At 36.7% G+C, this 27,764-nt stretch overlaps 1 protein-coding gene across 1 annotated transcript in view; it reads left to right on the top strand.

Moving 5' to 3' along the window:
* The window catches only part of LOC124367525, a 277,317-nt gene that overhangs the window by 16,556 nt on the left and 232,997 nt on the right, over positions 1-27,764 (top strand). Inside the window, exon 2 of the mRNA XM_046824409.1 lies at positions 12,720-12,775. Coding sequence (XP_046680365.1) covers positions 12,720-12,775 — 56 coding nt within the window. The remainder of the gene's footprint in view (positions 1-12,719; positions 12,776-27,764) is intronic.

The raw sequence follows: 27,764 nt of genomic DNA, 5'->3' as shown, positions 1-27,764 counted from the left end.
GTGATGTAGGCCTAATCACATTCAAACGTATTACGTACAGTCATATCCTTGATTTTATACGTTATATTGTAGGATAAAATTAAATTTATTAATATTATGAACACACACAAAATGTTTTAAAAATAACTATCTTTGATGCCAAAGATACCACAGAATTTCATTATGGATCTATGACATTTTACCCAATAATGATGTCTGGAGCGTTTTTCATTAATGTAATAAAAAAAAACTCGGGTGTACAAGCATCTGACAACCCTTAATAATATTGTATACATTGATTTATTTTATGCACTGGATGTTTTTATTGGCTGCTCCAAACACCGGTTGACATTCAACCGGTGACCGGTCCAGTTGTTTAACCAGCGACATTTTCCTACTCGCCTCCCTCGAGTTGCCTGCCTTGAGCCCGATGGCAGCAAATCTCGCGCTCTATCGCGCCTTTGCTCTGTTCTGGTTCCCTGTCTGGGGCTGATAGCGTGGTCTGTAATAAGCTACGTGGAGGTTGGATCTTTTCCTCTGTTCTGGTTCCCTGTCTGGGGCTGATAGCGTGGTATAATAAGCTACGTGGAGGTCGGATCTTTTCCTCTGTTCTGGTTCCCTGTCTGGGGCTGATAGCGTGGTATAATAAGCTACGTGGAGGTCGGACCTTTACCTCTGTTCTGGTTCCCTGTCTGGGGCTGATAGCGTGGTCTCTGATAAGCTACGTGGAGGTCGGCAAATAAAATATTCTTTGACTGTGTACGTACGGTCTACATAATCTAGCCAAAATATTCCGTTTCTCCATTCCTCAATAACCTTCACTTCTACCGCACTTTCATTACTTTCAGTCTGAACCGGCCTTCTGAAAAATGAACCACACATTTATGCAATCTTCGCCGATTGCTCGATTATTGCCCGCAAGAATTTGGGAATCTGCAATAAGTACTGACAGATCTCGTGGCCCCGGTGACCTCGACAGTGACGCTAATTTAAATCCTACAGTAAATGTCAAGGTCTGGGAGTTATTTACTGTAATAAACCGTAACATCTTATGTGCGCTTGAAGTACTTCCGTTCGATAGTCTTTCCGGATTAGAGCCAAAATATCATCCCTCCATTTATTATACTTTTCAGACTTCTCAGCACAGCTCCGTATCGAAATGTTCCAGTTATGTATCGACATTTCCGGAAATTACCAGTAAGCTGTCCCAGCGTAGTTCTATCATTGTTAGGACAGCTGTTACCTTCCGCTTCACTGAGTTTGCTATCAGATGATTATACTGTGACCGTGTGCTGCTGCCCTGTTACATCCAGTGTACATTATCCAATCTGTTATTGCTATTGCAACGCTAAACGAAAATAGTAGGAACCAGCCGAGCTGAACCGAAGTATTTGGTGTCCATTTTCTAACATTCCTCTTTTATGTGGGCAAAAACCCCTTATTTAGGTAGACTTCATGGTGTTTGTATGTATTTGTATAGTGCAAGTAATAACTTATGTATATAAATTTTTTGAATATGTTCGTTTTGGATTCTGGGGGTCATGATCGGAGAAAATCAAAAGGACCTCCCGCAAATTCCGACATGAGGGTGATTGCATGGGTAGATTTCTTAGAATTGGTCAGGGTGTTTTATTTTATCTAAAAACATTCCCAGGAAGGGTAAAGTTACCGGAGGTTAAAAGGACAGGCGCTTCTTTCCTTTATGGAATTGAGTCTATTTTGAGGATCAAAGTCGACCAGGCGGATTGGGTCATCAAATTTTGAGTACATCAGATACTGTAGTTAACTTAACCGAGGGCATAACCCTTTACCAGAGGATGAAATCTGCTGGAGGTAAAAGCATGTCAGAAGTCGACTAAATATTTTGTTTATTAGCTGGTTAAGAAGGGACCTTTGTGGGTTAATATGCTCCATCCCTAGCAAATACATACAACGCCTCATCCATCACTTTTGGACCATATAGTAAAAAACGAATATTGCATATTCAAGTTGACAGCCTTTTGCGAAATCTCCATTTTTTCCGACTGAACCGGAAGGAATACTTTGATGAATGATGGTTTTAATCATTTATGTGATATGAGATTTGAAAGACACTAAGTAATTTTTTCAACAAAACTATTTTGACATTATGATATTCAAAATTGACTTTTAAAAAACATACTTTTATGGGGTTTCATTTTGAAATGTATTATGGAATCAAATTGTAAATCATATACAATAGGTATTCAAGGCATTGTTGAGTGTTGCAAAAATGAGATAATGGAAACGAATACTTGAAGAGAACGTTATAACAATCCAATCTAGACCACGTTCAGATGACCCAATCAATAGCAAATCATACATCATACGTACGTACGTAATGTATTACGAAATTAACTTCCTCCACTCCATGGGTTTGTACGTTTCAATCGTATTTGTCGGTTTAGGCTTGGAGTTTCGACACCGGCTGACACATGAAAGGGCGTATATTAGTCACACGTCTCACACATAACGATGCACTCAGCACAATATGTGCATGCAACCGGTGGCGAAAGTGACCGAGACGCATGCGCAGCGCATCCCACTGTGCTGGACATGGCCTTGTGCTCGCAACCAGTTCAAGGAGCTACACTCGCAAAGTTACGACACCTCGGTTATGAGGTCTACCGCCGACTAAACTCCTCGACAATCGCGTCTGGTGGTAAATTTGTTTTCCCTGTGGGCGCCTTATTGGCAAACCACAAGTGGATGTCTATAGGCTCGGAACTTGTGCGAAAATCATTTGATCATGCAAAATGTCATAAATTATGGATTTATTCACCGTGTTCAAACTGCTTTTTTTTATCTTTCGGTAACTGTGTTTTTATAGAAGATGGTAAACAATTGTTTTAAATTGCAGCGAAAAAGTGAACTTGGGAATATTTCTTGATCAGTTGAACATATGTATTGACCTATTTAAAAAAATTTTAAAATACTCAAAATCTACAACTGTTTGCGTAAACTAGAAATTTAAATTTACCTTAATTTTAACTTATTTAAAGACTCACTTTTAAACATTGGAAAAGCTAATGTTTGAGATAAAAAAATGTGACAATATATGTTACAAACCACGAAAATGTACATACAAATAGGTTTATGTGTCTTTGAAGATTTTCTTTTTAAGTAGGGTTGTTCTGTATTTTAAAACTGAAACACTTTGAAATCTGATCACTTTTTGTCAGAATACTTGCTCTAGCATTTATAAATAGAGCCTATACTGTTTTCTGTTGATTAGAAAATTTTGACCTTTCACATCAAGAAAACGAAAATAGACAAATAGACCTCTTGTTCGAATTGGAGCTTTTTGTGTTCCCATCCCAGTAGTTTACGAGTATTGAAAAGGGAGGGAAGGAATCGCCTCTTCTAAAATATTCAGGAGTGTCTCCTTACTTTGGATGGTATTCCTTAAAAATCTCCTTAAAAGATTAGATAATGCTAAACTGGAAATCAGGATCGATTTTTTATCAACTTCATACATGTACTTCTTTCAAAATAAATTATTATATCCGAAGCTAAGGAAAGGTGCCGATTTACTAGTCACAAAGGAGGTAGAGGGGAAAGTAATTCTAGAGGAATTATATCCTTGAAATAAAACTCATTAAGCTAATCATAACAACAATATCTCCGTTCTCGAGGTTAATGCTTGGGTTGTGATAAACATTGTAATCAGGGACTTTTCATAAGCTTTGATACACGGAAAAGTATCTGAAAGGTTGTGATTGTCCAATACTGTCGTTCCAAGCCCTCGCTGCGGTGGCTCCACGGTTAACTACATAGCGACCTTGTTATTTATTTCACTCCTATACGTAGCCCCCACGCTAATCATAGCAGATGGGCGTTTAGGCTGGCGTATATTTGATTGAGCCGATCACCTTGGGGATAAAGAAAAGCACTTTGACCATTTAGGTGACGTGAAAATTCGTATAATTAGGCCATGTATCATTTTCCGTTACCGAAAGATAAATAAATCACGCCTTTGCATTAAGCGAATATATGACTTTGAGGGCTGGTTGATTTGGAACTATCCTTTTTTATATTGCAACTCCCGCAAATTTAAAATAGTTAAATAGTGCCTCATGGTGCGAAAAGAATAGGGGTGACACCTCAATCAACTTACTCTCAACTGTAGGATGTGAGATCCTATGATGGCCATCCGTGTACACTTTTACACTTTGGTCAGCTAGCATTTTGGCTACCTGTAGTATAATGAAGGCTTTGCCTTTCTAGAACATTCCTAGTAAGGTTTCCGGAAATGGAATGGGAGATCAAAATGTATCAAAGCCTTTTTGTTCTGAGAAAAAAATTGCTTCCTTCATAGTGGTATGACACACGTTTGCTTGCCTCTACTGGTTTTCAGGTGGAAATCAGTTTAAATGAGAGATAGTTTGTCATTCATATTATTGTTTACTCTCGTGACCCACTTTGTCAAAACCTTACTCCGCTCAGGAATTTCACTATCATGCAAAATTTTAATTATTACAAAATTTGTTTTCTCCTTTGGCAGACGAAATATAACAGTGACAGGTGAAATTTAGGTGATTTTTAGGTGATTTTTACTTTCCCTAAGAGTGAATAACTCTCTCAAGGATCCAACTGGTAGACACACAGGTTGCCCCTGACACAGTGGAAGAGTTGAATGTCGCCGGGGGGGAGGTGAGAGGGCATCCCACTGCAGTGAAAGGTCTAATCACAAGTGATTATATTCCACAAACAGATGACATAATTGGGTTAGGTGAGCTCCCATACACGCAACCGGGTACTTGGAAACAACAGGGCTCGCCTGGTCCGAGAACAACACCTTGAGGAACTCCTGTATTGCATTTTATGCGTGAGAACGTTCGCTTTTCTTTGGCTACTATCAGTCACTGAAAGTGTTCTTGGAATTATAAGTTCTAGATAATTTACGCTGTTGCCAATTGTATTTCTGCTGATCATTTTACGCAGTTAATTCAAAAAATTGTTAAATCTTCATAATTCAAGAGTGGAACAAATATTATTGTCGAAACTGCATACTTTGTTCTAAAATATTAAAACCTTTTTCTCAATGATTTTTTAGTAGATAAGGACGTTTTTCGTAAACGGTACTAAAATTTTTAATGTCTTATTTTGTATTAATTCTCCCTTCCATTTTGTTGGTATGAACCTGAGGGTTGGTAAATATCTTAGTGACTTTTAAAATTTTTACTTGGGCAATATTATGTAAGCTATCGAAATATCCACGCTCTTTACTACTTGACTTGGTTGTCTTTTCATTTCATTTTATGAAAGTTTAAAATGTTTTCAAAATGTTTCTTCTAGAATGACCAAAAGGATGTGGTTATTTGCTTTAAAAATTACAAGGTTTGTCACAACAAGTTGGCAACCCTGTCCTAAACCAACAGCTGACTTTTTATCAGCTGGGCCGGATGTAAAACAGCTCGTGACATAACCTTTTATCTTGTGTTCACAAGAGGTGGGAATTTATTGCCCCCAGGTCCTCAAACACTAGCTCGAATTCTTCTCCCTATTCGGGCTTCTTGTCGGATCAACTTTCGACGCAACTGTTGCAATGCTCACTCGAGTCGCTGGAATTCGATCCGGTTATAGCATTAGTTGTGACATCCTTCTCGTGATGTTACGCTGCGCGTCTCTGGGTTGTTTTCTTTTGGTAACACTATGGAATCCAGGAAATAGCATTCATTTTAGCAATGCCACAGCTTATTTTAAAAATTACATATAATAAAATTTATTAATTTGCAAGGGTTGACGTATTTTATTATTGTAATTTCCCAACGTATTGTGAATAGAAAAATTATTATGTAATTATAATTCATCTGCTGGTTTATTTACAGTCTTTAAATTTTTCTTTCTTTGCAGACAGATAATCTGTACACCATGGGCTGTGTCAATTTCAAATGCTTTATTGGTTTTCGCATTTATGTGGTTTTGGGAAGTAAGTAATAACTGAACTTCCATAACACTACTAATGTAAATTACGGTAGGAGTCCTTTATAAGTATAAAAATCACCTTTACAAATTTCTCCCAGAAGTAGTAGGATTTATGATTTACGTACAGCTGGTATATTATAATACCGTGGAGGTTCGCGATATCTTTCAACATTAAATAAATAACAAAGATACCTCTAGTGCACATCGTTAATTGACAGTTACTCTGATAGTAAAATGAAGAACATTAAAGCTCGTTTTAGCGCCCATCCATTTTAACCCTTGAGCCTCCTTATAGGCAAGATTTACAGCCTACGTCCACAAGTGCGGCTTGAAAAAATAAAACAGTAAATCACCAGGTGCACCGCCCCGCCGCGTCTGTGACAGAACAGCCATCTGTCTTCGGCTGACACCCCGTATTGGCGAAAAGAATAGAACTCTCTTTTGCACTTCTAGGAATTTTACTTTTTTACCTTTCCCAAACTATTCGAAAGGGCTTTCAAACGCTCGAATTGCTGAATAACACAAATCACAACTTCAAAACGCGGGTAGTAAGGGTGAGACTAAATTAAGACTCTAAACTAAAATTATTGTAGAATTACTGTATGTTACAAAATTCTCTATTTATCTTTCAACTGTTTCTGCTATTATTTGTAAACACATCGACCCTAGAGAGGTCACGAAACACTATATTCGTTAATAACAAATCAATATTTCTTATCTTGAATTTTAAGAGATTCAATTAGTATGATGTCCCACAGTATTTTTTTCTTTATCCGTCACGTTGAAATATTATAAATTCTTTTCAATGAATTAAAATTTATAAGTTAATTACTATACATGTATGTTATTCATTGATTAAACTGGATTGAATATTATTTTACTTCAACTATAGCCTAACATGATGACTAATTTGTATCAAAAGTTTCTATATTTGGGATTTTTCTATGTTTAAAACATGTTTGAAGTGGACAGTGCATAAATGAAAATTGGTATTATTTTCATACGATTTGTTTGGTAAATTCAGTGAAAAAGGATAAAAGATTTTGCTCTTGAGTCAACGTGCGTTTTCATCTCCACATGGTGTGACGGACAGCCTTTTCTCTTCATGTTGCTCCTGAAATGGTACAGCCAAAGATACTAGTGCTGTGCCAAACATGTATTTGGCACGTTCTAATACTTGGACTTTTCTTACACTTTGCACACACACTTTTAAAGGATTACTTTGGAATGGTCAATTCCAATGGTCGGTTCCAAATCAGCTTTCAAAAATGAATATATCGTACCAAGCCATGTATAGCGTGGTTAGCAGCTGGTTGGCAAGAGTTTGGCATTCTTCTGCTTCCAGGACGAAGTGAACAACACATGTTTACAGCTGACGGATGTCCTAGTTTCCTGGTATTATGGGTCACGTACTGCAACAGTTACTCCTGGCTCGAGCCCTGATGACTTCACCCATTGTCCTGAGGCCGGTGGTGTTAACGGGAGCTGTTGGCCTCTAATACCCGCCTCGCCCAGTCACCGGCGGCATCTTGCTGATGACATCAGTCCAGAGGTCGCTGACGTGCTTGTTAGTTGCTGCATTTTACAGCAGCCCCGTGGACCGTTAGGACTTCTTTATACAGGGCAACAGCCTGTTCATTGTTCACGGAGCGTAATCAAGATTGTCCACAACCTTATTACACAATCAGCGGTGGTTCTGTTGTAAATGTTCTTTTTGACTCTCTTGGATTCTTCATAATGTACTGTTTCTCTACTCTCTGTGCATGGAAACGCCAATATTTTCCTAACTTATAAATAAAAATATGAAACATCTGTTTATTAACAATCATCATTACGCTTTTTAGCTCATACACTTATGGAACTGAAATGGTTTTGTTAGGTCCTATTCTTTAAACATCCTTTGACGGGGAATTCTTTTCATTACATTATTTGTACTGATACAGTCTCGAGAATCCATTCAGTAACAATCTTCTTGTAAATATTTTGATAATCGTCGAAATGGACGGTCTAAAAGATATGTTGATGCACTTCCATCTCTTTGAGATGATCAGAGATCTTCGGTGGTAGTCGTAATCCTTGAGATCAAAAAGTCCTGGAGGTACTGGCCGCTTGAGAATTTTGATTCTACATATATTCTTGCATAAACCAAAACATTGTATTCCCCACTATTGGGTAATGGCATGGGAAGTTCAATTCACAATTTCAGAGGAGGCTTTGATCCGACCCACCTCCAAGCACTGCAGACTCATCCGAACTCTCAAGTAATGGAGATGAATCAGCACACATTCCTGCAGCATGAGCTAATGGTTGCAGTGTGGATGCCCAAACCGCGGCGAACACTCGGCATGAAGCATGAATGGGCACTGTTCAGACAGAGATTAGCGGAGGGGCTCATGCATATGCATGCACAATTAACAGAACGGACCATCCAACACGTCTAGGGACTGCTTTCAGTACACAAACACGCGTGAACACTGACTATGAACGCGTGGGAGAGAATGTTCTTGCGCAAGTGCAATCGTCTTGAGAGCAACTTAGTTTCGTAAAACCCTTCCAGATAGTATCTTTCAAGAACTAACCAAACAACAAACAAATTTTACAAAAATATTCACACGGATTTACTGTTGCCAATTAAAATAAGATGATGAAGAATCACTATAAGACACAGTGCTGTCAGGCTGAAAAGTATTGCTTACATTTTATGTAAAAATTTGAGAAAATATTGCGTTGTAAAAAATCGTAAAAAAATTATTGTTTCTTTGAAAAATGTGTATGTCCAGTGAGGAAGATGACAACTGGACGTTCTGCATTTCAAATGCAGTCCAAAATATAAAAATACTGGTGGGCTGTTGAGATTCATCTTTTATTGGCAAGTTCCTCATTTCGCTAATAAAATGTGACTTGAGCACACGTATGGATCCATGTCGTCCACGGAATTAATTCTAAAACCCATATCAATACATTACATCTTCAAACCGTTCTACAGCCCAAAATTAAGTAACTCCATACAAAAGAACATTAACAGAATTTAACATCAATGAATGTTAAGACTGTCGGAGTTTGCCCGAATTTGATCAAAAATTTACATTGCTCGTAGAGTTGTAGATATTATTGAACGAACCTGGTAGCACAGAGAATGGTTCGTTTTGTACACGGCCTGGCTGACTTGCCATTGAGGCTATCAGTTGTATCTGAAAGCTGGAGTATCCTCCGGAACCTCCCCGCTTTCCTCAGAAACCTCTTGCAAAATTGTCGCTTTCAGTGTGCTAAACCACCCACATTTTAGGACCTCCAAGAGGAAATTTCCAAGTTTCCAGCGTTGAATCATCTTTAACTAAAAATATGAAGTCCGATACGACTATTTGAAAGTGAGTAACTGTGACTCTAAATGGCATCTTATTATTGGTCAGTGTTTTTGTCTCCAGCCTCGAGATGGTACATGAATAGTTTGACCTTGACTAAACTTTCCAGGCGGATGTGCTCGTGTGAACCAATACGAGTTTTCCTCCCAGATTTACGGCCAGTTCATTGCCTGTTTACGGTTATGCGCTGCATCGTTTATTATAGCTATTCATTATGCGTACTCAGTTATGATATTTGCTCTATGGTATTTCTATTTTTCAGGAGTTCCTTCAACGCCAATTTTTAATTGAGGGTACCAAACATATTTATAGGAAAACGATCCAAACGCATTTGCAGTATAAATTGTATTGATCCCTCTAGAGTCGAACCTCTATTAGAGCCGTAGCCATACTGCGGCTAGGCTGTGGGGAAGGTCTTCTATATTTAAAATGCCACCGGTTCTTTGTACTCTATGACGTTTGCGTTTTACTTCGTTATAGTCAATGAAATTACAATAATTGTGTGAAGAACATAGGTTCTTCTACACATAAATGCACAAATGTTTTAAAACAAGTGCTTTTTTAAAATTAATATTATGTATATAGAATAATTTATTTCATTTCAAATGTTCGTAGGTAAAATGGACTATTGGGTCTGCCGCTGTAGTAATACAATTTTTAAGCAATTATCTTTCAGTACATCGAAAAATCCGAAAAAAATGGCTAAATACGTATTATGGGTAGTGTTGAAGGATTTACACTGATATAACATAACTGTGGATACCATGCTGTGGCTTCCATGTGAAAACAAATCATTTCTTGTAGCATAGAGGCAACGAATGTATAAATTTGTTTTAGGTACCGACAAAACTTAGGGTTCAGTGTGTTGGTTACCTAATACATTCGGGCATTTGCTCCAACATGTTAACGCTTGCAAGCCTTATACCATTACAGTACAACTGAAATTTATTCGCCCCAAATAAATCTTTATACAATTAAATCTTTAAGAATTCTCTAGCAGCGTAGTATATTAGTGGACAACAGAGAGAGTTTCTTTTGTTATGAAGTAATGATGAACAACACGATGATGTACTTTGAATCTCCCCATTCTATTCAAGTCATTACATCGCCCCTTCAATAATAACTCTATTATCTAAGCATTCCTCCCGCAATAATCACCATTGTTCAGCGGTAGATAAGAAAATGTGAGTTCCAGTTAATACCATACATTCATATTGAAAACTAAAACAGTGAATAATTTTTAGTGTTCCTAAAATAAAGTGTTAAACTGTCCTGTTCTGCTTAACGGATTATAGTAAAACATATGTTATAAATAATAGGCAATAAATCATTAGCCAAGCCATAGTTTATTATCAATTCACAACAAAAATATCATATGAGCACCATAATCATTCTAATTGTGCAACTCAATACAAATAAAAAAATAGTTTACTGTATTTCAATGAAATTATTTGAAGCTGATGTATTCAATAATGGTGGTTACACTAATTCACATATAGACTGTAGGCTATTTAAAGTGTATTTTCGGATGAACGGAAATTTATTTTAACCATGTTATTATTGAGAGGACGGAATTTCTGAGTAACTGAAAGTTTACATTACAGAAATAGTTGTCTTCTGATCTGAATCTGGGGCAATATTTCATTCATCAAAACGGCATTTCACAAAACCCAATAAACTGCGAGTTATTGGTGATTGAGACAATGCCCAAGATCTGGATCAGTTGCGAAAGTTCGTTTGGCCAATAAGTCGCCATGGCCACTCGCTCGTAGGGTGAAAGGTGCTTATATAATCAGCTGTTAATGAATTAACGCTCCGCTACCATGGCCACCGGCCCGCCATATTGCTCTCCAGGAATACCGCTACAAACAGCGAAAGTGATCTTTATCTAATCAAAACAAATACATTCTAATACGAATAACTGACAATCGGTGGACTTTGTAAGATTGCATTTAAAACTAAGCATGACTAAAACCTTTTTGAAATATTTACCACTTTATGATGCGCTAGTGTGGTTATACTAAATAACGTTATCAATGAATAACTTTACACAAGGTTTTTGTGATTCTGACATATATACATATATTTATTTATCCCATATCCTATACAGCCGTATGTGTTCATACGTATAAGCCTGTACTTTAAAAGTCGCAGTGTATATTTATAATCTAAAATATATATATATATATATATATATATATATATATATATATATATATATATCGGATACAGACAGATGTTTTTTAGGTAGTAGTAGTTATATCAGTATTGAACAATTTTATTTTCGCAGTGGTCTTTAATAGTGAATTTTTAAAATATTATTAATAATTATCACGTAGAGGTTCCAAGATGTATATTTTAAGATTTTGACTCATGTGTAGGCTATATTAGGTAATTGGGAATTACATAAATTAAATAACCTATGTAAATCGTTAACCTTAAGAGCATGTCATATAAGTGTATTTCCCATATGTATTGGTAGAAAAAAGTAAATCTTAAAAGAGTATTAAATTAGGACGTAACCGCCAAAAGTATTTATTCTTGGACAACAACCGTTTTTAAGCATTAGTATACTTTTTATTTAATGCGTAAACATTTTATGATATTTTGATTATTTCTTCACCCGGAGTAATATGATACTAACATGTACAGTAATAAATTCAATTTAGTGCTATAATAATTCAGTAATAATAATCATGTCTCATTAGGAGTAGAATACAACTTTTACTAAACTGATCATTGACAAATTTAATAACACAAATTTACCAATACCAAATAATTTTTTAATATTTATATAATTCTTTCAAATAGTATTTGAACACAATAAGTTTAGGTCAAATCTTTCCTACATTTATAAAATAATAAATTCTATTAAACAGCTAACAGCTTTATTTCACACATGACATTTAAAAGTCAAATACTGCACAATTTAATGTATTGAAGTAAAGAATAAAGTAGATTAGATACAGGATCTAGTAACAAGAGTTAACTTCACCTAGAAATCGTTTGTTTCATAATGTAAACCGTTACTAAGCTGTTAACTGGTTTGAAAAAAATTGTAAAATGTTTATGATCTAAACCTGCGTTAATTGCTACTGGTACAGTGTTTTATCATGTAGTGATAGTTCTAGGTTACAGCAGACCAGGCAGTTATAGCTACCACGCCCTTCGCTATTGTAACACATTACACTGGTCTACTACTCTGTGTACAATGTAGAATGTACCTGTATTTTCATACATATACTACCAAGTACAGCATATAGAAACTATAGAACTTATAGTATTCCATCCGTAGCTGAGTGAAACTAGCATCTTTATCTATAACGATAAGATAAGAAAGGAGATGAGGGAGAGATAAGATAAGGATATAGATAAGAAATTTTGTTCTGCAAAGGAGTAAACCTGTTTCTTATGATTGTTTCTTTGTTGCAGCAAAAATGAAGATAGTTTTGCCGCTAGTCGTGTGGATAACAATATTTACAAATTATGTAAGTATTTGTGTTACTTTTTTAATAGCTATAATTTAGAAGGGTTAGGGCTGTACATGCATTATTTCATCAGAAACTTTGTACTTGTTTACAGTAGGTTAATATAGCTTTACTTCTATGTTCACCTGGTTAAGGAATGAATTTATTTTTAGCTTATCGAAAGTAAGTCTATCTTTGTTGTGTATTCACTATACTGTATACCCGTATATGGTATAATATTATTCCGCTTTGTTCAAACAAGTAGAGAGGCTACTGGAGTAGTTAAAATTTTGCGTATTTTCTGTGTTGGCTAAGTGTAAATGGTAGGAATGGTGCACAAAACATAATGTGACATAAATTGTTACTCTCACATCGTCATAGTTATAACATACCGGAAAATTTAAATCACAGAAAAAAGTAATAGGGGTGGTGTTTCCACCGGCCATCGATCCTTACTTGAATGAAGGTAATAATTTTGTACTGAACAATTATCGCCCAATTTCAATACTATAAGTTTTTATAAAAATCTTATAAAATACTGTTTTGAAAGAAGTAAGTTTTTCAGTTACTTTTCTCCGATCGGCATTTTTATCCTGTACGCATAAATGTTGTATGAGATTAAATTGAAGAAACCCCCATTTATTATTGGACATCGTCATGTATTGGACGCAAAACAATTTAGAAAGCTTTTGGGTTATTTTGTAAAGAAATGATTTCCATGGTTTTTTAGAATTAAACTCAGCTACTATGGCCGTGTAGGAACCCCACCAAATAGTGTCAGTGGGTCAATAATACACCTTCTTTTATTCGTGGTGATCACGAAAAGAAACTATTCCAAAGGTTTCTTTTTCCGCCCCCAATGTCCTTCGCCGGTTGCAGCGACGGAGAGTGCCACAAACAATAGACCACTTGACAGCAAATTATCGCCATTACAGGAGAGATCAGAGCGGGCTTCACACCTCTGAAGAAACGGCGCAAGAAACAAGCCTTTCTATTGCCGTTGCAAATTTACAAGTGCATCTAACTTTCACTGGGGCGCTTGCATTGACCGGTAATATGCTCTGTAGGGGTCATCACAATAATTTCCCTGGGGCTTAATTTGTGTGGTGAATAACTACCGGAGAAACCGATGTAATGAGCTCATTGCAGGAAGTACCTTGGCCAAACCCACAACTAAGTACTGTACTGCCATGTAGACGAACAGAATGCAACACTGTCGCACGTACATGGCCGCGGTGAATGTCTCGCAAGGTGTAAGAGGGGGGCGGGTGGTGGGGAAGGGGCAAATGTCAGGGGGAACGATGCCCCCCAGCTATTCTAACTGGAGCACTAATCCGCAGCCAGAAATACACCTTTTACTTTTTCTGCCATTTCAGTGGTGGTTTGTAATCAATTAGGCCATTCGAATGATATTATCTTCTAATTCTTTTACTATTTCAATGTGAAGTAAAGAATTACATTTCGATGTGTAAATACTTCCTACCAAAGTTACAGTATACTGCTGCCATACACATACATTTGATTTTATGCTATATAAAAATTTCAATACGTGTAGTTGTTGGATATGAGAGATTATTTAAATCTGAAAGAGTACTGAAAATAAATCTCTTTTGATTATTTTGTACTAACTAGAAATTAACAAAAAATGTAAATTAAGTCGCTATAAATTATGCGCAGTCTTATACGAAACTGATCCAAATCTGTAACTGTGTCCCAAATGAAACAGGACAAATTTAGCCGTCTAAAACCATATATTAACAATAATAGTAGTTTTCTCGACATCTATCGTCACAAATTCTTACTTAATTAAAAAACTTATTATTAATATCTTGAACTTATTTCTTATTCTTCTTTTGAATAAAAAACTATAATCATTGTTCTATAGCCTTCATTAATGAGTAAAGAGCGTTTCCTACGCGAATATGGAACTGCGTCGAGGCAGACGAAGAATGAGTGCTTCTAGTATAATTTAATGACGATTTACTTATCGTACAGAATTAAGAAGTTTCTTAGTGCAAAAAAACCGACGTAGAGCTGTAATTAGCCACCACAGCCGTCGCTGCTGCAACTCTCGCTGGGTAGAAAGCATATCACCTCCTCCCTGGAATGCTCGTTATTCCCGTAATTAGGCTGAATAGATCTTACGAGGGCAGAAGAAGTATTGACTGAATACCAGAAGCTGTTTAGACAGTATTTCATCATTGATTAAGTGAAACTGACTTAGGTGAATGGAAAAATTGCATCTCTCTCTCTCTCTCTCTCTCTCTCTCTCTCCCCCCTCTCCTCTCTCCCTCTCCCTCTGCCTCTCCCTCTCCCCAAATAATGCCTCGAAAACTCTTTGAGGTAGTATTCATATTCAAAACTGTATCCACTTGTCATTTAACATTGAAAGATCCTCTTTAACTTGCAGTATTCTCAAACCCATGAAATACTGAATACACGTGAAGCTGAATATAAACGTTGTGGTCATGGTTAATCAACAACATTGATTTTATCATAAAGAAATTTGGACAATTGGAACAAAAATTGCTGAGAAAGTGTTACATTTCAGGTAATTTAATTTGCATGATATATTTTATTTATTCTGAGTCAGTTTATCGCCTTTAAGGAAGCCACAAGGTCAAACTGTCAATAAACTTCACGAAAAATACCGATAATATAATATGAATAAGGTTATTACTAGAAATTTAGTAACTATAAAGCGACAACTCTAAGACACTGCAAAGAATAGTTTTAAAATATTTATGGATATAATTTTAGGCTGTTTGGTTGAACAGTAATATTAAGATTCTATAAATGTGATGAATTATCAAGAATATGATGATTTCCAATAGCATTTTGAAGATACTAAAACATGACTTATACATATGTATTTAATGGCTTTAAATACATGCTAGAGAGCATACAGTATTTAATGGCTTTCGATACATACTAGGGGGCATGTCTACGAATAATGGAAGGTGAACATGGAAGATTAAACCACCATATCATAATTGAAATGAAATAATTAATACCAATCTAAGTTGTATACCACAAAAAAATTTGAATGAGAAAAACATATTCAAGATTACCCTATCCATCCTATTGAATTCTGGCCATGTACTTTATGATAAATTATTGAACTACATTTTCTGTAGATAGGTTTTGACCTATTAATCTTATGATGTAGATAGAGGGAGACATATATATATATATATATATATATATATATATATATATATATATATATATATATATATATTGTAAAATGACATTTTTGGCTGCGCAAAAAAGTTCTCAGCCTTTACGGGAAGAATATGCGCACCACTCATTTAATAATTAAGACTATTCAATTATATACACATAATAAGAATGTGACTATGTTTAAGGGTTGGTAACAACAAATGTTCAGTTGTATAAAATAACATTTTGAAAAAAATTTTCCTCATTTCTCCACTCCTCAGTTTCATATTTCCAATTCATCAATTTGGAGCCCACAACAATTTGTAGCACCGTACTTTCATAAACTGAAGCAGGACGGACTGAATACATGTCATATCGAGAAAATGAACGGTAGCGTTTTCAGTTACGTAATATTCCATTCAGATTGAATTGGGTGAGTGCTCCGATCACTGCAATTATACCTGAAAAGTGTAATTTTGATTGCCAACTTGACAGACTCAGCGGTCGACTGCAGCTCTACTCAGAGTCGTGACCGACTCAACCTTGGTCACTCTCTCCAACCTCGCGGAAGGCCTCGATATAGGCAGGCGGTTGCAGGCAAATGGTGAATTCATACCTATCTCTCAACAATTTGGTACAGAAATTGAACTTTCCCCACGTGACCGATGTTTTAAAGGTTAGTGGCACTGAGCTGCGTGTTCTTCAAATAATGACGTAAGATGATGCTACTGTACGTCATCACTTTTTGATAGGATCAATTGTGCAGTCGGCGATTCCACATAGCGTCGTTAAGTTACCCGTGTTACTTCTATATTCAATACTTCACCACACCAAATTGTTACGTAGAAGTAACATTTAAACAAGAGCGTATCGAGCCAGTTGTAATCTGAAAGCTTAAAACTTTCATCTAGAATTCATGCTAAATAGATCATTCTTAAGACCCTAAGCTCGATCTAACCAAACTAATTGCACTAATTAAGTAATCAAAACTAACGGCGTTTTTTAAGTGGAATTCGAACTAAGAGGGAACTAGACATACGGTAAGCTTCCCAATTTTAAGTGGCGCCAAATTAAATCTGTTCAACTCAAAAATGGTATTTGAGACTCTTAAACCATTCTGAAATTCCAACTACAATGATGCATTATCAATTTTATTCCTTAATGATCGTTGTTGTTTTTGTAAACAGTATCAGACCTACACGTATCTCCATAAATTTCCCATACCCTTAGAAACTTTTTTAACACTCGATCGAAACTCCAGTCCACGCCCTCCTATTTATTCGCTCGTGTCGTCGACTGTCACTTTTGTAGAGGTTACTCAATAAAGCTCCAATTACAGACAGCTTCTTTAAAATCGGCCGTTTCCAACCGCACGACCCGTAGCAGCCCCCATTGTTCAGTCATGGCTGCCAGATGTCAAAAGTAGGCCATGGAACGGGTCCAGAAGGGCGTGGCAGTGGGTGGACCAGGCTAAAGGTCATACGCCACTTCACTACTTTTACTTTTGCATATACCCGCTCTCCTATCTCGGTCTGAGAGCCTATTGTCACAGTCCCACTGACGGAGATAGAAAGTGAGTCTCCAACTGTATTTGGGCGTCACTGACGTTCGCTGCCAGACAGACGCCCTCGAGGAAAGTGAATCCGGAGGCGCACCTTTTTCTGATCCCGATTCTGATCTAGTGGCAACGCCAGATTGCTGCCGAATCATTGGCATCTGAACTCATTTTGTTGACCATCACGTAGATCCAAAATACTTACAATTGACATCAAGCACATATTACTAAACTATTGTAACTAATACGATTTGTTTCATCTCTAACACAGAAACTCCAAATAATCTTGATTGATGTTTGCTTGTTTCATATCACAGATTCATCCAGGAGAAGGCTAACTTCTCTTGATGTAAATAGACACCAGCTGTCCTAATCAGTATTTCAAAATCCTCAATCCGTCCATCACGGCATTAATTGTCAGACGATTTCTCCTCCACGGCGTAAAAAACTACCAATGTAAATTTTTGATGCAAATTAGATGTTTTTGTTCGTTTTAACTGTTCCGAACCAAAGTTATCTAAAAAACACGAGGGTGTGCTCTTTCATCCATAATTGCGAGCTGATAGATCTTTTGTAGATAACTGACAAGATTTTGCACGTCTTTTCACAAGAAGTCATCTGTCTTTGGACGCGACAGGACTCCACCTCCAACATTCTTGCGCTCCTCAACTGTCACCATCCTCCTCTATTTATCTACTCTTGCAGACATTCATCTTCCTTCCTTGACGTTTTGCTCTTCTGCAGTTGGAGTTACAGATGGCACTATTATAACAACAAAGAGCAGTCTTTTAGAAACCACCTGTGTAATGGTATTATAATAAACAGTTTGAACACATTGTTGTTTTCACATTTCATCTTTTCTTTTTTACTAAATACAAGATATTTGATTTTAATAGGTGTAGATTTTTCCATTTGTACTCATGTTATACGTTACGAAATGGACTACCCACATTAGGTTCATGAAATAATCTACTAGGTTTTGTCGTTTTAACAATTTTGCGTGTTTATATATTCTGATAGACTTCCAGGAAATCAACTTAGTTATCAATAATTATTTTGCCAATTCAGTGGCTCATTATACGAATGAAAGAGTTATGATTTTATCATCTGATTTTAATCTCTATTGACTTATTGTGAAGAAAAATGAAAGTGGTTTCCTTGTGCAAAGGTCCTTGCTGTTTTTACAACACGTAAATGTCGTAACTCATGTACATCCCCCATAGGAGAAAGCCCGTGGTCGTAAGCGCAGACCTGGTGTAATGCCAACTGGTCGTAAAGTGTGATCTCTGCCCTCCTCCTCTCATCTTGCCAAGGCACGTCCGAACCTGTCACTCTTGAGTAGTAATGGACAGATGGGAGAGAAATGTGGAATGTTGTGTGCTCCAGCATTCATAGTACCTGGCAAATACAGCCCATTCTCACCACTGTCACTCAAGATAATTCCTCAATAAATTACCAGATCCGAGTCTGAACACATATTCCTGCGAGCTGTGTGGTCCGCATACGAGCTAAACTCAAGGTTTTGGAAAGATACAGATAAGCTTTACGACTTACTCCTTGTAATACCGAATTGTTCCTTTTTTCAATTCAGCTAGGGTACTGTCCAGCTGATAAACTGTGAAGGTTTCAAAATTATAAGGCCGTTTTTTGTGGTATAATGTTACTCTGTGGTATAATTTAACGTTTTTGGCGATTTAAACCATGCATCGGTTTTTCGTAAATACCAACGAAACAATATCTGTTGACAGCAATGGATGATAGAAGACACAAAATTGTGCATTTGGTAGCGAAGCATTGTGCAACAATTGGTGCAAAGTTACTCGATTTTTATTTGAGCATTTGAAAATGGCTTTGAAATGAATGATGATTGAGTGACTTCTTCAGTGAATTGTTAAAATGTCACAATGTGAAAGTATCTCATGGAATCATTCAATTACTTTATCATCAATGTTTATGTCCTTGATGTTTCTGGGTAAACACTTTTTATAAAGCTAAGATGCTGCTGCTGTTAAAGAGTCATATGCTACATACAAATTACGTAGGCTATAAATGAGTGAAATTTACAGCTTTTTATATTTGCAAACATAAAGTGAGAATTGTTTATAAATGATCGCGGTACTACGCGCGCACGTAACTCGAGCAGACCGTCACACCAGGAACCGCTGCGCCCACCAGGAGACCGCAGCCCCGGGCGACATCTGGGCCACCGAATGAATTGTACTCACGACTGGAATTAAGTAAGATTTAATTCCCAAATACAGTCACAGCGAGCCAAGTCACGCTGTATTATGTGTTCGGCGTGGCTTACTTCACTTTCTAAATCGCGCCGAATCCGAAATAAGTCCGGCTGCTGTCCCATTCCATCCTGGAACCCACCGTAGTGAGGAATACGAGCCGGAGGGAACATCTGGTTCTTTGCTGAGCGTAAGCGAAGCCTATCCCTCAGGGTTGTCAAAATGTTTGCAAAAACTCGATCTTGCGTTCGCGGAAATTGAATTTGATAATAGTGTACTCCCCTCCATGACATTTAGCTTTGCTATTACTCAGGGAGATATCGCGTGAATAAAATTGCTACCATTTAGTTTGAAACTCCATGTCTACTTAGACGAGATTGAGTTCGATAATAGTGCATGCTCCTCTGCGAGGCTATAGTACAGAGGATACACCAGGTACAACGCAAGTTTGGATTGAAACATTATGTGGGTGTAAATAACATGGTCATCTTATTTGCTATGTTAAAATAAAATTTGTAATGTTATACGATTAAGTTGTTGTTATTTCTTACAGTACAAAACTTCTTACAGTATATCTCTTTGAGTAATTATCTCGAGAGTTAGGAAAATTAAGTTTAACTCCTTAATTTGGGGAAGGATTTGATGACTTAATGAAACATTTTATTTATATAAATGGGCCCACACTTAACAAATATAATAAAGAAATAAATAAGTTCAAATTTATTCGCACACAACTGAATTGAAAACGATAGTACAAATGATGTAGCTCAAATTATTATAATTTATTCATATTGAATAGACGCTTTTCTTGAAACATTTATAACTCTCTCAGATTTTAATTTATAAGTTTCAATGTATTCATTTTGTACCTGAAGAATTTTATGTTTTTACTCTTAGTGTAGATATAAAATAAGTTTTTTACACCTATTTGATCTGTAGACGTTGTAAGTTAAAAGTCAATTCATTCTAATTTCTTTCAATTCAAAAGTTATGGGTTGGTTCAGCTTAGTTGTTATTTTCGGTTTTACTGACTTTTTATCTACAACTATTATAATATTTATTTTTTCTTTGAGTACCGGTAATTATTTTATATTTTCTTTAAAAAAACTTTTGTTTTTCATAAAAACTATAAACGTTTAATAAAATGCAGTTGGATTCTCCACATTTAAATTTCAATATTTCCTCCTCTGTTTATACTGTAGATAAAAATTAAAACCACATTGTTCGGATATTTTCATCTTTGGTACGCTAGTTAATATATTATGATATCTCTTTCCTAAATAAACATTATTTACCGTATGGAAAATGAACATATTGTGATGATATTTCATTTAGTTTTAATTTTTTTATTTTCTAAAAATGTTCTGAACTACACTACAGCATCACTAAAACTACCACAGTTTTCATATTTTGTAATTTCATTTCAAATAGTTTAAAAACTTTGGTGCTAATACAAGAAATTTTGACTGAAAGGGAGATAAACCTCTTAACACCTTTGTAAATGTTTTCCTTAGTCCTTGGATCCCCAGTTTACTTGGAGTAAACTACGCTTTTATGACTCTCCCCACAGATTCTTCCCGAGTCACTGCAATGGGATTGTACATGACTGGTTTTCAAACTGCAGCAACGTTTGACGGAGTTTTTTCCATGACTCTGTACGTGTCTAATCCTTATGATTGAGCAGAACCCGGTTCCAGTAAAAAGCCCAACAAGGTTTCCCCATGTGGTTATGTAAGGAATATTGTTTTCACAGTGAGAGGTCTCCCGAATTCTCCGCAATTGTGTGCGAATTGTAGCGACTACTTTTGGCAACAGGATTTCACCGTCACATAAGATTAAATTGGTCGCGTCGGGGAACGAACACTCGATCGAAGCACTGGGCCTTCCGCTTCCCTGGTGACAGCGATAATTATTCCCGCTTTTCTGATTGCGCCTGATGAAAACCCCCGTTTTCTTGTAACTCCTAACGTGAATTCTCAAAACTCAAAAAACTGTTACGTGGAAAACGACTCATCTCTTCTCCAGTGACCCTCAGCTCGCAATTGTCGACTTCCTTACAAATTATCCACAGCACCTAGCGTGAAATTGTGAAGACAAAACGTTATTAATTCAACCTTGAAGAAAATATTGTCCCTAGACAACTACAATACCCGCTGACCGAATATGATATAATACAACAAAAATTGTACACTTGTAGTGGTTTCCGCTTATAAACTAAAAGTAATAAGTAGCATTTGCGGTTTCCTTTAATCCTCCTTCCCTGAACAGGAGGTTGTTGGTGAAGGTTGGCCAGTACTTGTGCAGTTCTTTCCCAAGGAAAATGCCATGGATTCCGTTAGTTTAATATATTGCTCGTTTGTGCGACGTAAATAGTGTCTGAATATTTTAAATGTGCAATGTTTTATAATCAGAGATTACGTAACCAACCTATAGTTTGCCTTATTTTTTAATGCTTCAAAGGTCAAAAATTTCATTTGCATCAAAAATTAATATTGATGAGCTTTGTTAGTTTTAGAATAGAATTTAACTGACAATGAAGCCTTGGATGGACGTATTAAAGATCTTGTGAAGCAGATTAATGTTTTGAGATATCAGATGTCAATTGGCCTCAATAGGCAGTCAGCCTTCCCAGACAACTTTTGAGCAGGCTTTGAGCACTTTTTGTCACATATCTTGGTGATTTAAAATGTTATGCAAAGTATCCTTTTTTAATGTCATTTACTTAGTAAAACTACTCATTTTCAGAATTAATCCATCAGAATAATTGTTATTAGTAATTTAACTTCTTGACTAAAACTTCATATTACTATGATTACAAAAGAAGACTAATTCATCTATTCGGATAATGATTCTCACACTTACATCACAAACAGGAATGGGATGGGAATGATGGCTCTGATGAGGCAATTCACGATCTCTCTGATTGAAAGTTCGATTGATTTCATCGCCATATCCACCGCTTTTCGTGATTAATGGTGGTGTTATGATCGTAAAAAGTTCACTCCTCGGACATCAACCATCAATCACGCCTCTCACTCCATTTCTTACTGATTCACAGGCGGTAAGTATATTTTCGCCTTCATGTCTATCAATCACACGTCTATTGTTCTGAGGCCTAAGTGAGCCTTTCCACTTTCTCTGGACGATGGGTTTTGCGAGCAGACGATCTCTTAGTGGTCAATGACCTTGCGATCAGTTGACTCCATTCTTTCTCGGTACTGGAAGTATTAAACCCTACCCACTCAAGAACATTCTTTATCCCCAAAATATGAAAAGATTATTCACTTAACGTACGCTAACAGTATAAATATAAAGAAAGAAGGGAACCCATATCATTAGGAACTTTCACTTAACATCTACTCTTGGATAATATAGAAGCTACCTAAGCCCCTGCACCTCTGGTAATCATTCTTTTACTCCACCTGTTCACATGAACACGAAGAACCATCATTTCACTTAACTTCTACTCTTGGATAATATGGACGCTACCTAAGCCCCTGTACCTCTGGTAATGATTCTCTTACTCCAACTGTTTACATTACCAGAAGAACCGTCATTTTACTTAACTTCTACTCTTGGATAATATGGACGCTACCTAAGCCCCTGTACCTCTGGTAATGATTCTCTTACTCCAACTGTTTACATTACCAGAAGAACCATCATTTTACTTAACTTCTACTCTTGGATAATATTGAAGCTATCTAAGCCCCTGCACCTCTGGTAATCATTCTTTTATTCCATCTGTTCAAATGACCACGTAGAAGAACCTCAGGCTTGATTGATCAGAAGTCTACCAGGACTTGTGCATTGTGAGATAACGTCGGAGTTTTGACAAACAGCAAACTGTTAACTCTGACACCTCATAAAAATAAATTCCAGATCATCACCTCATTTACAGATCGGGTTTATGACTTTCCACTGCAGAACTCATGTACCACGGTCCAACCAACACCGAGTAAAACCCACCCACCGTGTCGCATCGTATTGCGGCCACAGTGTCATGGCGTTGATGTAACCATCATGAGTTCAGTAAAACAATGAGTCACGTGATCGGCTGTCTGTACCCACTGCTAACCAGCTCAAAGTTGGCTATACAAATGTCGCCTTTCTCTTGTACTTTTATAGTTAACCAATTTCAACGTGAGAGAACAGATAATTTCAAACGCTTTCTTTCAGGACCACAGAAAGTCTAAGCAAGAAGTTGGAATTGACATTCGTACTCTCCTTGAAGTCCAAACATCTCTGCTCTGCTCTTGTGGGGAGTTATAGCTCTTCACTTACGTTAGAACCATGAAAATAGCTGTTGTAAATATAACACAACAATAATATCCTTCGGCAAACCTTTCTCTTTCAACAGTATAGTTTATTTTCTTTAAATCATATCTTTGAAAGGTTCTCTTCCAATTCTGTTTAATTACATTCAGACATTAGGCTCCAGGATCCTGAACTAATTCATTTGATCAATCAAACTGTAAGGTCCAAAAATAACTGAACACTTCAAGATCGTGTCGGCCAGATTCCATGTAATTAGAAATGTACACAAAGATAAAATGTATAAGAAATTAATCCTTGCTTTCTGGGTAAGGTGGAGGATGATGAGTTAGTCTGGATCCATTTGCATTTTATCTTATTCCTTTTTCCTTGGCCATATTTAAGGGTGTAATGTATTGCGAGATTAAAATAAACTAGGAGAACTTTTAATGCGTATTTTAGTATGAAACAGTAATTGAACTAAATCGATCATTAATATTCTGTTGAAGACGCTTGGAGGTTCAGAACAAGGAAACTTTCCAGGACAATCTATGTCAGCCATCTGCTTGAATGCAAAAACCACAGTAGGTTTCTGTTGGCAATCAGCGTTTGAACTATCATCCATTACCGTCGCCTCATTGCCATCATAACGCTGAATACTCATTAAGAAATGATAAATAATGTGTATAAATCTTCGCAGCAATTACTCGGTGAGTTAGCAGTGATGTAGAACAGTGATGGATGAGGGCAGGATAAATACCCCCACGCGGTGATCGTCTAACTGTCCACGAGATGGACTCCATGACTCGCACTCCTGGTGGTATCCAGGTACACCACTACAGTCGGTCATGATTACCATGGTTACCACCGCTAAGCTCTCCTGTCAGTCACCATTAGCCATCCAAATCAGCTGTAGTGACGACGATTATTCGCGCCAATTCTCGCTTTCACTCCCGCGCTTGCGTCACCACAGCGCCTGCGCGCGCCGCGGCGGCGAAACCGATAGACCGAGTTATCTGATCTACTTATCCGTCTGATTATCGGAATTGATAGCCATCCCGTGGAACCAATCCAATGAGCATGCTTGCACTGAGGAAACCTCAAGATTTCCCTCTGTGTGTATAACACAGTCCCTTGTTTGTTTGTTTGCTTGTGCCGTTATATTATAATATGTTGTTTGTTTTGACGTACCTTCCATCAAAAAATGAACTTTTTTAGAAGTTGTATACTTAATTAAAAAAGAATCATATTTGTAAAATTAATATAATTCTTTTCATATAAATACATTTTTAAATTCTTAATTGTCCCGAAGAAAACAATTTTCATGTGCCGTAATATTACGAAAAATACTTCACTTGTCTAATTCCAACGTCTAACACCTTAGCTAAAATAATAATAATAAATATAATTTATTTTATGACACTATATTAGCTGATAAGCCCCTCTGACACATACACTGTGAAATGACAAAGGGTACAATTTTTCATCATAAACAAGTTTTATCAATAATACAATGAAACCTAAAGTATGGTACAACATGTGCTATTCATTCAGCAAGGCGGTAATTTAAAGTGGAAGAGCTCAAAATCACAAATTAACCCTACTAAATTATCGCGAGTGATTCAGCTAATAATAGATATAAGGAAATAAATAAGCCCGGCTATTATTCATGTTATTCAACAGAACTAATCAACAGGTTTCGATATTATTCAGTTGAGGTTGAGTACCCCTCTCTCCTTGTTTAATAAATTGATATTTTAATTATTTTTTCACAATTTGATTAGAATAAAATAATGTACTTTACTTTTTACGGAAAGAATATTTTATGCACACTATAATCAATATGAAGTGACCGCACCTAAATTAAGCAAGCATCGCAAAATGATTTGAAAACATCTTCGGGTGTTCAGACGCAGGAAGGGTCAGATAGGAACGTATACGAAGACGACTAGAAGATGGGCCCGCACCTGTACTTGCTCACTAGAGGTCAACCACCTCCTCACGTTTATGGAGATTAGATCGGGCCGAAGAAAATAAAAACTCCAGTTTTGATTCACCTGACCGGTCTAATAGCCTGGGTCCACCACAAGGTCCTGCATTTAGTGAAGCTGTCTCTAGCCCTAGACTCGGGTCGCAGTTACTGAGGTATTCTATCGACATTCCAGACCCCTTTCTCAAGAGTTGTTGCGTGAAGGGTTCTAGCAAATCTCGACGAGAAAATTTATTACTTCATTTGCTGCATAGGTCCTAAAAATCATTTTATTACTATTATATTTTAACGCAGCCGTAAAGTATATTTATCATCCGGGTTTTAATAATGTGCATAATGAGAATTTACAACCTCCATCATAATATGTGGAAATAATGACCACGTTCACTGATGCTACTTAAACGACCATTAGTTTATTAAGCTCCTCAACGATAAGTTATTATTCAAGATATGCTAGATGTTTGTAAAATATGGTTAAAACAATTTTAATGGTGTTAAGACTCTCGAGTATTCATAGCTTGACCTTGATTATAGTTTCTGCTTCCAGACCCAACAAAAGTTTTGTACATGTTGTCTTCTTTTTACTGACAATACTACGAAATTGTTTATTTCATTTTACTTGTCGTTAACTAAACGTAAGACCCATAGTAAATCGCCATTGGAAATATTTAAAGCATTAACAATTTGCGTTGAGTTACGTTTACAATCCTTAACAGGCGGCAATGTAATGCAGTTTCAAAAGGTTATATCACTATCAAGTTGGCTATGGCTATTAAACTAACTTTCGCCTATGCTGGTGTGAAGTGTTCTTGCGCTCTTGGATTTTCGTACTCGAGATTTGTGCTCGGGACAGAACTCCAAGCAGGTGTGTCTGAACCCTTTTCTTTCCCTTCTTTTCTTCTTCTGGTCTTTATTTTTGTATGTATATAACACCCCCACCTGACAAAGAGGATAGATTCTAAACCTCGAAACGTTGTTTTATATCTGGTGTAACATTTAACGATAGCAAATGTTAGAAATCCTGTTATTCTTTCAAACCTTCCATCGACAATAACAAACTTAAAACAAAGAGTATTAAACTATGTTGTAATTGCTCTAAAACGTAAGAATGGATCGTATTTTTATGTCTATTATTATACGCTGATAACAATATGCTCTAGAATGTGAAAGGAGTTCCTAAGCTTTTACATTTGCCCAACTGTACAATTTGGCTGCAGCAACCCACGGTCCACGAATCAGGCCAACTATGGATAGAGTAGCTCCAGTTGGCTAATGCCTCCAGCCTACCTCAACTAACGTGAGCGATCATGTGCCGTTGCCAAACCCTCGGCATGCAAACACAATGATTCGGCGACCCGTGCCGTGATTACATGCACAATCTTGCTGATTTTATTACGATACAGTTTCACAAGAGCTTGCTCTGCATGGGCTGTTGGACGTGTGATGGTGGTGTCGGTGTCGTATTGGAAAATTCCACAACGATTTTGTCTCTGCATGAGTAAGATTTGTTCTGCAGGCAGGAGACAATAATGTTATGTAACTTCAGGTCGATGATGACTATAATATGATGTCATTACCACTACGATGATCCCCAGATATGAAAAGAACCTTTAACCTCTTCTAAAATTGAGACGTTAAAATATGCCTTGGTTCCATGACATTCTCAAGGATAGAATCGTCCTCTGTTAAAATATTTCGGATTTCTTCTGTAGCTTGAAAACGAAGAAAGAAAGTCACAGTATAGAACGTTCCAGAATATAGGTGACGACTGTAAAAGCCGTCTAGTTTTCAGGATTATACGAATTAAGTATGCTATTA

This window comes from Homalodisca vitripennis, chromosome 8 (assembly GCF_021130785.1).
Source record: "Homalodisca vitripennis isolate AUS2020 chromosome 8, UT_GWSS_2.1, whole genome shotgun sequence".
Taxonomy (NCBI): domain Eukaryota; kingdom Metazoa; phylum Arthropoda; class Insecta; order Hemiptera; family Cicadellidae; genus Homalodisca; species Homalodisca vitripennis.
The sequence above is the reverse complement of the archived record's forward strand: the minus strand, read 5'-3'. Positions and strand labels throughout refer to the sequence as shown.